At 41.2% G+C, this 13,550-nt stretch overlaps 1 protein-coding gene across 1 annotated transcript in view; it reads right to left on the reverse strand.

Annotated features, from left to right (window-relative positions):
• Window positions 1-7,845, reverse strand: part of WDPCP (WD repeat containing planar cell polarity effector) — a 134,894-nt gene extending 127,049 nt beyond the window's left edge. Inside the window, exons 1-4 of the mRNA XM_063115973.1 lie at window positions 7,808-7,845; window positions 7,017-7,067; window positions 3,903-3,973; window positions 3,591-3,650 (exon numbers count right to left, since the gene is read on the reverse strand). Of these exons, the coding sequence (XP_062972043.1) occupies window positions 3,591-3,650; window positions 3,903-3,973; window positions 7,017-7,059 (174 nt within the window). The 5' untranslated portion in view covers window positions 7,060-7,067; window positions 7,808-7,845. The remainder of the gene's footprint in view (window positions 1-3,590; window positions 3,651-3,902; window positions 3,974-7,016; window positions 7,068-7,807) is intronic.
• Window positions 7,846-13,550: the final 5,705 nt, after the last annotated feature.

A 13,550-nucleotide genomic window follows, 5' to 3' on the forward strand; every position in this document is an offset into this window, starting at 1 on the left:
GTGCGGCTCTGTTCACTGCGTCTCTCCTCCCCACAGAATGGCAGCACCCTGACAAGGTAAGCAGGAACCAGCACTGCCATTCATTGGGGAGGGCAGTGGGGGGGGAGAGACAACTACTCAACAGAGCATGACTACTCTACTCCACAAAGCACTACTTCGTGTCTCCCAAGTGAGGCATGTGAATTGTTATCAGTGGAGTGGACTATTCATACTCCATGGATTAAAGTGTCGTCCGAACACACCCATGGACTAGAAATGAACGATGGGTAAAACTGCAACAAATATGTCATGTGACTCATTTAGAGTTGAAAAACGTATTATTTCCCATTTTGTGGTTGGTCTTGTCTGTTTGTGCACAGGTAGTGTTTACATTAGCAAAACCAAAGGAAATAACCTTAGAACATTTTAAAGTAATTATTCTGTTTATACCATCTAAAACAGACAAAACGAAGGCAAATAAGAACAGAACAACTGTAAAGTTCACAGGGTTTTTTTAATACATTCCCTTTAATCTTCTATTCATTTCCTTCAACCCACGTTATAGTTATTGTAATTGTTAAGACTTTTTCATTACTTGGTATTTTCTATTATTTCATTATAATGGCTGCAGATGTATTTACACCCTATAAATACAATCCACTAAGTACTGCTTTTTGAGCAATCCCTCACGAAAATGAAATGAAAGAAATTGTCTAGGGGAAGATTTGATGAATAGTATTACAAACTGCTATGATTATAAGCTAAAAGGGGAAGAATTAGCATTACTCCGTAGCCATGCACACTTCTCAGATGTTGAATCTGCAGAATTGTCTTGATTTCATAACTGATGCTATTTGTTGCTACACAGATTACAAAGCCAAATTATCACTTGCTCATACTTGTCTTACAGCTCAATTTGTAAACCACATCAGACATACTGTTGTGCATCTTGCCTGATGAACAAGTTCTAGATATGCAAACACAAGTAAATGCGTGCATAGGCAAATGAACACACAAATATCAAAGTAAAAAATAATGACATTCTGTTCACCTGGAAAACAGATGTGTAGTTCTGCTAACTTGCACTTGTAAAATAAGTAGCGTGTGTTGAATTCTTTATGGTTACATACTTGTCAATATCAACACGATTTTCAGCATGCGCATAGCAATCCTGTACACACTTACCTTGGAGTAAGTCTCATTGAGGAGAATGGAACTTACTTCTAAGTAAACATGAACAAGATTGTATTGTTAGTAGGGTAGAGCATAAATCCGTTCCATCTGCGTTTTGCAGATTGTTCGAGTGTCTTCTGTTCCATCATCCACTCACTGACGGAATCAGATTTTTTAAAAAAACAAAATTTTGTTCTACCGCTAATTTGTATTAGTGCTAATGTGCACTTGTACAAGACCATATTACTTAAGGTTGTGAACTGCTGAGAGATTCTATTATATTCAGTGGTATATAAACGTTTCAAATAAAATAAAATAAATAAATGAGCTGTATTTACACATTTGTGCAACTGCACATTAGCGCTAATGCATACATGTGAATTAGTGCAAATCCCCACCCGAAACCGGTCCACACGTCTGCAGAATCCGTGTGACATGAAAAAAACTGGCCCGCTGCAGAATTCTCAAGTTGGATTCAGAGGAATCTGAAGTCATCTGAATCTCTGACAAATTTCTCCAATATAAGATTTTGTTTTGTTCTGTACTGCTTTTTGTGATGAAATCAAAAGGTACAGACAAGATTAAGCCAACAACACTGTCAAATTACCCAAGAAAATACTGATTGTGTTAACACAATAAACGGAGTGTTGCTTTGGGGTCTTGAAGTGGGCAAGATCGAGTTTTTGTGTCAATTCAATGGTGGAATGTTAAAATCTGGACTTTTCTACTGGTGAAGGAGGGAAAAAGACACTAATCTGGTTTGCACATAACTGCATCCAGAACAAGCCTCAGAGATAGGTTCCAGAATTGTTCACATCGAGGCTGTTGGGATTGATTGGGCATGGTTACAGCTGTATCCTCCTTGCTGTTAAGCTCAGAGTTTCCAAGTCCTGGTGCCTCACTCTGCCCTGTTCTCTGGTCAATAGCATCGGTATCGAGGGGAGGCGAACGTAGTTCCCTTTCGATAGCTGGAGAAGAGAGGCGAACCACAGCTGTCGTGGCCACCAGGGGGCTAAGAGAATACAGTCCACTCTGTCGTTGTGTACTTTCACTATCGCCTTGGTGAGTAATGGTATAGGAGGAAAGATGTAGATGAGATTTCTGTCCCAAGTCCTCACGAATGCATCACCTTGGGATTCATAATTGCATCACCTTGGGATCCATAATTGTATACAATTTTGGCACATTTAGGCTGCAATCCTACCTTGGAGCAAGCTACTTTGAAGTCAATGCAACTTACATCTGAATAGACATGCATATTGTACTCTAATAGTTTTGTCCCATTTTATTACACGGCTGTTCCTGAGTTTCCACCATTCTGAAACTGTTTATTAATTTAGTACACTTATAATATCCTTGGGGTGGAGGGGATTGATCCAAATCATCTTGGTAGGGGCGAGGGAGGAAACCCTTACTGAGGAAATGTGGGCCAGATACATAAACGTTGTCCACTTTTCTGTTCTTCGCCCTCAGCCAAGGGAACCTGAGTTAAAAGTACAGTTACAACTACCAGAGGCCTTCAAGAGGCAGCTGGATAACCACCTGTCGGGGATGCTTTAGGGTGGATTCCTGCATTGATCAGGGGGTTGGACTCGATGGCCTTGTAGGCCCCTTCCAACTCTGCGATTCTATGATTCTATGATTCATTTATAATGGGGCTTGCACCAATGCAGCTAGTGGAAGGTTAGGCTGAATATCAACAATATTCTTCAAATTCCAGAATCTTTGTTAAGCTTGGTAAGCTCAAAGAAATCTGTTAAACATGAAGGATAAAAAGCTAGAAATAGCTTTTAATGAGTTAAATACATTAAACATATTTCAAGAAAAAGCTGTTGATTAGAATGCTGGATCACACACTCTAAGATGCCAACCTGTTCCCACTTTCCATGCTGCTAACAAGGATGTGAGCAGATGTTTTCTTTATACATTACATGGATATTTATGTAGATACAGAATACTGACACATGCCTACAATGGCCTCTGAGCTGTTTACTTCATTTGACATCTAATGTAACTTAGGTGGTTATTCTACAATTCCTGACCCCCATGCTGCACATTTTTAAGCAAGCATTTTCAGAAGCAGCCCTATACTTGTTTACTCAACAGTAAGCACCACTCAGTTCAATTGAACGTACTCTCAGATAAGTGCGCATAGAAATGCAGCCCTAATATTCTTTCTGAACATTTTAAACAGAAACGCAACGCATTTTACATGATTGTCTCCCTATTTGAATACACCCGTTTTCACCAAGAAGAATTTTAGCAGGGTCTTGTACTGTTTTTCTTGTTAAAACAAACACAGCATTCAGAAAATTATCTTACAGAACCACTCTAACTGCATGTTTCTCTACCAGTTAACATTGTCCCTCTACATCAATCACTTAACAATTGTTCAGCTGTGATGATTGAACATTGCAAGAGCATGTCAAAACATTTACCTGACAGACATATTTGTTCTTCCATTTGCTCAGCACACACTGACTGTTTTGCATCAGTTCCTAGAAGAAAACAGAAAACAGACACTGCATAAATAGGTGTACACATTTCACTTGTGGTTAAAGTGCTTCTGATTCTCAAGTAGGAGAGATTGTTTGACAATCTAAACAAAGATGCAACTGTTTTGGATAGCCCAGCACACAAAAGCATATTTATCACCAGAAGGGATGATCTATTATGAAAATTAAAGCTGTTGAAAGAGATTTGAAAACCTGGATTAATTGTTACTATGTTTGAAACTTTCTGAAATATACCTCTAGCTCCTTAAGTGTGTCACGCAGCTTTTCTGGACGTTTGTTCTTAAGTACCCAAGGATAATCTCGAGCTAGCAAATGAAAAACATAAGATATTGCATATACATACTAAATAGTTGTAAGAATGGATTTTACTTCAAATTTTATTAGTAATTTTAAATACAAAACATAGAGATTTACAGCACTGAAACATATAAGGATGAACATTATCCTGAAATGTGTTGTTCCAATACATTATAAATATTATCCCCCTCACAATAATAATCCAGACTTTCTCTGCTTAAAGTTGTTTAATTCTGATATAAGTGCAATACACCAAATTATCTTAAAATCCCTTCCTTTCAAATAACACAACAAAATTAGTTTAGGATCATATGGTATTGAGTGTCCTGTTATATCATTGATCAAACTAAATATTTCCCCCCAAAATCTATATAGGCTATATAGGTTGTATACAATCCTGTCAGATTGCCAGTGAAAACAGAAACCACTGGCAAAATGAATTCTCCTTTCCACCTGCAGCCCCCTGCACACCCACCAAATCAGCTCTCAAGGGTAGACAAACCCATCAGAGAAAATCTGGAGGATGTGCAGGGAGAGGCTGCATGGAGGAGGAGAGCGTGGGGAAGGCCCGTTGTGTGAGTGGAGCTCTGTTCGTCTGAAATGGGATGGAACCCATAGATTAGATCAGCATGCCCAGTTTAACACCTCTGACAACTATCTTTTGATAAATTATAAACGCACCTTAATCTGTATGGAGTAAAACACAACTGTAACTGTTTCCCCCCCCCCCCACTACTATCACTTGCTTGAAAGAGCACTAAGCACTTCACCCAGTGTATTTACTTAGAGATAATTGATTTCCTATTCGTTTTTACGAGGAAATAAAAGCATATTAAAATCTCACCACCAAAACCTGCAATGAAAATTGCAATGTGGTAATCTATGGAGCACATCTAATTCTATATGAATTTCCAAGTATAATTACTGGAAGAAGTGAGACAGTAAGGCCCTGAACCTGGATGCCCAGGTCTCATCGGTGGCCAGGAGTGCTTTTGCACAGCAGAGGTTAGTGAGCCAACTGCTCCCGTTCCTAGAGTTGTCTGACCTGACTAGGGTTATGCATGCCTTAGTGACTTTCTATCTGGACTATCTCTAAGTGGGGCTGCCTTCAACAACTGTTCAAAAACTTGGCCCAGAATGCGGAGGCCAAACTGTTGACTGGGAACGGTTAAAGGGAGCATGTGACTCCCTTGTTACATCAGCTTCACCAGCTACCGATCTGTTTCTGGACAGAATTCAAACTACTAATTATGACCTATAAAGCTTGGGATCACGCTACCTGAAAGACTACCTTCCTCCATACGAAACTGCCCAGTTGTTAAGGTCTTCTGACACTTCTTTCAAGACCACTGATTTCAGTGGTGTGGTTGCTGGTAACCTGACAGAGGACCCTTTCAGTGGTGGCTACCAGGAGTAGGAACTCCTTCCTAAGGGAAGCTATGTTTGCTCCCTCTGTGGTATCTTTCCGCTGGCAAGCAAAGATCACTTTATTCAAGAAGGCTTTTCACCTGAAGTTGGATTGGGTGCTATTTTTATTCTGCCATGTTGTGTTGTTTTATTCAATTTTAATTGTGTTTGTAAGCTGCCTTTAGTGCCATTTCCTGGTACAAAGGTGGGGTAAAAATCAAATCACTACTCACTCAATGGCTGCGTTCAGACAACACAATAGTCAACGGTGGGGTAATAATCAACCCAACAGTTGTTTATCTAGGGGATACTCCCAACACAACATGATAATAATCAATTGTGATGTGGATTAGGATCAGAATTGAGTTGACCACGCTGAGTTGACTCACTCATCTCCTGCCCTCTCTCCCCCTCAGTATTCCCAGTAGCATCCCATCAGCCATTGCTGCCGAAAATCTATCCAGCCAGCTGGACTAGAGTAGTAGCCACCGCTTTGACTGCTCTTACCTTGCGACTCTGTGGCTGATGAAATAACCAACAGTGGCCAGTGGTGCTCTCCACACAACACAATGTGTGGTGATTCAAATAGCCAACTCTGCACAGCATTGGTTATTTCAGCCAAATAACCAACCATTGGTTAAAAAACTCTCTCCACACAATACAATAACCCAAGGTGGGTGAAATAACCAACCACCAACTATTAAAACCACCATTAGTTATCGTGTTGTCTGAACCGACTCACTCACTCACTTAGTAAAGGCTCCCTCCATCGGCCTAGCTCCTCCTGCCTCAGAACTGTCTCTATCAAGGGCCGTTAAACCTGGCTGCTTCAGAGGGAGTGATAAGACAGCAAGACCTCCTCTGACCAAGACCAACTCCCACTTATCTTCTTCCCTCCCAGCTGTTCTCCATAATCACTCATTCCACATGTTCATTACACAACTTGATTATGTAACCATATAAATTAGTTGGTACCTACATTTACTTTTCCCCCTCTTCATTTCCTGATCACTTTTCCTTTTGTACCATTTATCTTTTATTTTAAGCTATTATTTTAAACTTTAAGCTCTTCTGACTCAGTACATGGAGACAGTCATGGTCAGGGTGAGGTCTAATATACTAAAGCTTAATCCAAAAAAGAATCAGGTGCTCCTGGTCACAAAAGGGACAGGCCGGGAACAGGGGATTCTGCCTGTTTTGGAAGGGGCAGCACTCCATTTGAAAACCCAAGTTTGCATTTGTACTGGACCTGACTTTGCTTCCAGATGTACAGATAGCAACTGTTATATACCAGTTCTTGGGAAGGTCCATATGGCTCCCTTCCTTCTTTCCTGGTTAATCACTGCTCAGACCCAATCAGCGTATATGTGAACGGGGATTCTTTGCCACAAAGTGCATCATTTTACACATACCTATTCTCCACCACATTTGCCATTTTAATGCACATTCCCCAGTTTGGAGAGATCCTTTAGGAGCTCTTCACAATCTGTTTTTGTTTTAACTATCATATTTTGGTGTCATCAGCAAATTTGGCCACCTTACTGCTCACTCCTAACTCCAGATCATTTATGAACAAGTGGATAAAGACTAAAGTTAATTTATCAATAATAAAAAAATAATAATGAAACTGAAAATAGCTCTTACATTCTGCTAGCTGTTGCTTCTCATATAAGTAACCAAAGTTCATTTGTGACTCTAAAAGAAGAAGAAGAAAGAAAGTTGAACAATCTTGAGTAATAATTATATATTTTTGAAAAATATTTGATAGGGGAAAAAAGTTCAAACATCTTCCTATCCTGGACAGATTCTATTTGTAATGAAATAAAGGTTTAAACAATCCCAGTAGGTGTGCCAATAATATCAAAGTCTGAGTCTAATCAGATAGTGAATCGCAACAGAATCCAAACCAGAAGCTGGGTCAGTCTGTCATTAAACTTGTGGATGTAGTGTAGGATGGCTCACACAAACCACCACGTTAACCTGGACTAAAACAGGAAGTGATTCCAGCTGAAAAGGCCTTTTGGTCTATCATAAATCTTCTAGGATTAAAAGGATTAATCAGATAAAGAAAATTGATCATTCACTCTGAAATGCCTATTTCAAATACCAGGTAAGGAAGTTCCAGGAAGCCAACAACACTGCAGTCCTGTGAATTTATAATGCCCTCTGCTGGAACTCCAACAAATAAGATAACCAGAATATCCAGTATCAATCTAAAATATCACACTATATTGAAAACCTATAGTTTTACAGAAGGTTAAAACCGTTGAAGTCTACATTGTCTTTGTTGATCCAGTGCTGAAAAATAATTTAAAGCAATGGTTTAGCTATAATTACTGCAGAGAAATTTAGGTCATGCAATACAGTAAGCCATGTTGCTCAATGAGAAAAAAACACAATCTAATGTTTATCATTATAAAACATTTACATCTTACCTGGTTCCTTCTTGTCATAATAATGATAGATCCCAATGTCTTTGTCTACATAAGTAAGGAAACATAACGTTGAATTATTCAAGTACTTGAAACATTTTTTTAGTGGGGGAGGAGCTGGAAAACACTGCATGGGCAGAACTGAGAATCAATCTATGCGGTGGTACAAATATTGGAGGTTCTCTATATATGCGGGAGGTTGGGGCTCTCTCTACATATGATACAAAGCTAAGAACTCATCATTTAGCATGTATGCACAGGACTTCCCTAGTAACTGGACAGAAATACCTGGATGGCAGTTTCACATGCTCTCCTCTCTCATCTCACACTATTGCCCCGCTCGTGCTCTTCGCTCCTCTGATGCCATGCTTCTTGCCTGCCCAAGGGTCTCTACTTCCCTTGCTCGGCTTCGCCCATTTTCCTCTGCTGCCCCTCATGCCTGGAATGCTCTTCCAGAACACCTGAGAACTACCAACTCAATCACAGCTTTTAAAACACAGCTAAAAACTTTTCTTTTCCCTATAGCTTTTAAACTTTGAGTTTGTTCTGACTCTATACTGTTAGCTTCACCCTTCCCGGTGCCTGTTTACACTTCCCTGTGCCTGTTTGCATTCTCTTTCCCTCCTTATTGTTTACTACAACTTTATTAGATTGTAAGCCTATGCGGCAGGGTCTTGCTATTTACTGTGTTATCTGTACAGCACCATGTACATCGATGGTGCTATATAAATAAATAATAATAATAATAATAATAATAATAAGTTAAATACCAGGACATGTAGAACAGGTCTCTACTGTAAAACAGTAAGGCAAGCAGTGTGCGGCTAAGGGTACCCAGGGCATTAAATTAAGGTCAAGCAATGTGATACAGGTTTGCTTGTTGTTATACAGTATAGACATCGTCCTTTTCAAAATGTACTCTTTGTTGAATGAACAGTGCAAAAGGCCAGTGATTTCATTTTACAGCCTTGGGACTTGCAGAGACCTAGCATTGCTCTTTGGAAAAGATTCCCCCCTCCCCGCCCTGCAAGCTAAGCTGCTACAAAATCAGCGCAGGTTAGATGTTAGCATTTTTGTTTGTTTATTTAGAAATGGTGGATGATCAGGAGAGAAGCAGTGTCACTGGGTAGGTGCAGTGAAAAGAGCAGGCTTTTATAGAATGTACGTTACTGAAAAGGAAGTAGAATACACCACAAGTTAGCTTAAACTGAATATTGACATGACTTTGTAAGTTTCTGTGATTTAAAAGCCAGAAAATTGGTAGCATTTGTTTTACCTTCTACACATAATGTGCTCTTCAAAGACCAAAGGTGCATTTCAGAGAGAAAGACAGTCATCTGATGCAGTCTACAGCTGATTCTAGAGTGAAGATGACAAAGAAAACTTATTGTTAAGAAGAAGAAAATGTTCTTAAGTTTCTTATGAAGTGTTGATAAAAAAAATCTAACAGCAGGAGTGTCCCATTTTTTTATGATTTCATAAGCAAAATGCAACCAGTAGAGAATTATATTTATGCCCACTTTTCCAATTTCTAGTTTAGTCCTCTGACATCAGGCTTTGCTGGCAGTGACTACTTGCATGCGATATGAGCACTCTACCATATTCTGGCAGGAACACCAGAAGAGCGGCATAGGATTCATTTGCATGAAGGCCCAGCAGTTGCTTTCCAATATAGTGTTGGTGATAACATCTCTTCTCTGAAAAGATTTGCATGATTAACTTTTATAAACCAAAACGATAATTTGTTAAAATATTTCATCAAATAGGCTTCTTTTCTAGGTAATTTTTTTTTTAAAAAAATCCTGAAGTTACAATGTATACTTGGATTTTCATAAAGCTTTTGACAAAGTTCATCACCAAGGACTCATAAGCAAACCTAGCAATTACAGGATTTAAAAATTTATACCACACCTTCCTACCAAAAAATGGCACTCAAGGTGGATTACAAAAACATTTTAAAAGGCATTCTGGAATAAAGCAGTCTTTGCCTGTTATTGGAAGGATAGCAGAGAGGGAGTGAACCTGGCCTCCCTTAACAGGGAGTTCCACAGCCTGGAAGTGGCCACTGATAAGGCCCGCTTTCGCGTTACCACTAAACGTGCTTCTGATGGTGGTGAACTTGAAAGAAGGTCATCTTCTTTCTGTAGCCTAGCTACAGTTATCCATGCTCTGATAACCTCTCGTTTGGATTACTGCAATGCGTTATACGTGGGGCTGCCTTTGAAAACGGTCCGGAAGCTTCAGCTGGTACAAAACAGGGCAGCCCGTTTACTAACAGGGACTGGCTGGCGAGATCACATTACACCAGTCCTTTTACAACTTCGTTGGCTGCCAGTCCAGGTCCGGGCCCGATTCAAAGTGCTGGTATTGACATTTAAAGCCCTAAACGGTTTGGGGCCAGGTTATCTGAAGGAACGCCTCCTCCCATATGTACCTACCCGGACCTTAAGATCATCTACAGGGGCCCTTCTCCGTGAGCCCCTGCCAAAGGAAGTGAGGCAGGTGGCTACTAGGAGGAGGGCTTTCTCCGCTGTGGCACCCCGGTTGTGGAATGAGCTCCCCAGAGAGGTCCGCCTGGCGCCTACACTGTACTCCTTTCGTCGCCAGCTGAAGACCTTTTTATTCACTCAGTATTTTAACACTTAATTTTAACTTAAATTTAAATTATACTGTTTTAACTCTGTATTTTAACCTTATATCAATTTTGCTGCGTGGTTTTATCCTGGTTGTGCTTTTTATATTGTATTTTGTATTTGTATTTTTAACTTGTTGGTTGTTTTATGATGATTTTAATTTTTGTGAACCGCCCAGAGAGCTTCGGCTATTGGGCGGTATAAAAATGTAATAAATAAATAAATCTCCTCAGGATCTAAGCGCTGGGCAGGCTTGTATGGGAAAATGAGGTATTTCAGGTAGCCTGGACCCAAACCATATAGGGCTTTATAGATCATAACAAGCACTTTAAATTCTACCTGGAAACAGACTGGTAACCAAAGAAGCTGCTGTAATAAGGGAGTCGTGTTCTCCCTATAACCAGCTCCACTTAACAGTCTGGCCACAGCTTTCTGGACCAGCTGAATTCTCTGAACAGTTTTCAAAGGTAGATCCATATTACAATAGTAGAAACGGGGTGTAACTAAGGCATATGTGACTGTGACCAGAACAGATATCTTTAGGAATGTGCACAACTGGTGCACTAGGTTCAGCTCTGCAAAGGCCCTCCTGACCACTGCTGAGACAAGGGGATCCAAGTTGAGGGCCAAGTCTAAGAATACAGCCAAACTGCAAGCCTGAATCTTCAGGGGAAATGTAATCCCAACCAGCAAAGACTGAATCCCTGTTCCTTGTTCGGCCTTTCAACAAGGAGCACTTTTTTCTCTTCTGGATTAAACTTCAATTTGTTTGCCCTTATTCAGTCCATTTCAAACATCAGGTACTGATATAGAACCAGAATAACATCTTCTGAGATCATCCCTCCAAGGAGGACCAGAGCCATTGTATAACAGTGCCTCCCAATTGCGTCTCGGACAGACGCCCCAGAAGGATGCCATAGTCAATAGTATCAAAAGATGCTGAAAGATCCAGCAGAACTAACAGGGTCACACTCCACCTGTCCAGTTCCTGGTGTAGACCATTTACTACGTCAACCAAAGCAGTTTCTGGTCCCATAACTAGGCCTGAAGCCAGACTGAAATGGATCTAGATAATTTATCTCATCCAGTAATCCCTGGAGCTGAGAAGCCACCACACACTCCAGCACGATAAGAGGAGAAATGTTCTCATGGATTGGTAACTGATTAAAGAATAAGCAAAGAGTAGGAATTAACGGATAGTTCTTACACTGAAGAGGAAAGTAAGAATTGGGATTCTCTAAAGTTCTGTATTTGGAACAGTGTGTTTTAATTTGTTCATACTATAAATGATCTAGCGCTAGGGGTGAGCAATGAGGTGGCCATGTTTGTGGATGGAAAGAATGGCCTGCAAAGAGTTCCAAAAGAATTTCTCCAAACTGCGTGAATTGGTAACAAAATGGCAAATGTGATTCAATCTTGGCCCAAAATCCCTATCTTCACATATGCACTGATATGGTTTGAACTAACTAGGATGACTAACTAGGATGGAGATCTTGAGGTTGTGGTAGATAGGTCAATAAAACCAGCTCACTGTGCAGCATCTGTGAAAATAGCAAATACCATGGCTAGGCATTATTCAGGCTTGAAGCCACAGCCATCTTTTTCAGTGCCCCCCAAACTAAGGAATGAAGTTACCTCTCTCTTTTGGAAAACCTGTTACAACTAAGTTGTTGTTTCAATGCCACCTCCTCTACTATAGTTATTGATGTAATTTTATTAGTACGTTGTTTTCTTTCTTTGTAATCTGTTTTGAGAACATTTGTTGAAAAGTGGGTTACAAATCTACCTAAATAATATAAAAAGAATTTCGTGTGGGATGAAGGTAGGAAAAAGGGAAAAAGGTGATCTTACCCACCCACCCCAAACCCAGAGCCACTGCCGTTGGGACTTACCTGGAAATGTGTCCTCCTCCTCAGAGCCAGGTCACGATGTACAGTTATCACAGGGGCTCTGTATTTTTAGTACATCTACGACCACAAACTACAGCAGCCATAAAGAGCCATTTCCCCTTTATGGTCACCATAGTTTTCAGCCATAGATATCCTAAAAACAGAAAGCCCCCGCAATAACATTAAATAGCAGGTCTCAGCAGCAGGACATTTCAGGTAGGTCTCAGCAGCAGCAGTGGCGGGAGGCCGGGCAGGAGTGGGGATGGGTGGGAAGTGAGTCTGGTGAGTCCAATGGACTCACCTGGACTCATGGCCAGCCTTGTGCTGGCTTTCCCAGGTGGGGGGAAGGGCCCAGCACTGCCCTGAATCGGCCTGAGGCACCCCCGAGCCTTCAGTGCTGGTTTGCCTCAGCCTCGGGGCACTTCAGGCAGATCCTGTACTGCTCTGGATTCGGGCCAATCGCCTGCCTTGCCTCAGATCCTGGGATTGGCCCGGGACACTGCACAGCCCTATTGTACAGAGTTTGCCCTCGGTGGTCTTACACTGCTGTTTTCAAGGCTGTTGCCAAGCTTCGAAGCACATCCATCTGCCAGTCAATGGTTTCCATTCACTCCCACATTGCCTAATCAAATATAAGGTTTGAGGCTGCCATGGCTTCGCACACTGACTTCCCAATGCACAGATGTTGTTAGCAATGGTCCAAGTTGACCAGATAGCCAGTAGATGCTCACTGGCCCTTCTTCTACAGTATGTTCTTGCTCATTCACAAATCCCTTGCTGACCAAATCCCTTGCAAGTTGCACTTAGTCGGTTTTATGCTGGTTACAAAGATGTGCCACCTGTTGAGCACTGGTTCGTGGCAGCTCCTCCTCTGCTAGTTTTTCTAAACCGTTCACATAAAATGCAGGTCCCTCCCCCAGACTTACAACCTTAGACATGAAGCCAAAGAACTGTGAGAAGACTTCTTGCGGAATAGAACTTTTACATCTTCCCAGTACACCTCTGAAAATCTAATCCTGAGGCTAGGAACCTTTGGGAGTGGTGTGAGGCATGATGTGTGAAGGCGAAGGAGTTAGTGACAATAGCAGACCTCTTTTGCCTGACTGGAAGGCCCATTCTGCCATGCCCGGCAAAGCCTGGGCATGGGGAGGGATTTGTGGGCGGGGTAAGAGAGAGACGGGGCCATCCTGCTGATGCAGGATTTTGCGTCATTAAGGCTGGGAG

The sequence above is a fragment of the Elgaria multicarinata genome, chromosome 2 (genome assembly GCF_023053635.1).
Source record: "Elgaria multicarinata webbii isolate HBS135686 ecotype San Diego chromosome 2, rElgMul1.1.pri, whole genome shotgun sequence".
Classification (NCBI taxonomy): Eukaryota; Metazoa; Chordata; class Lepidosauria; order Squamata; family Anguidae; genus Elgaria; species Elgaria multicarinata.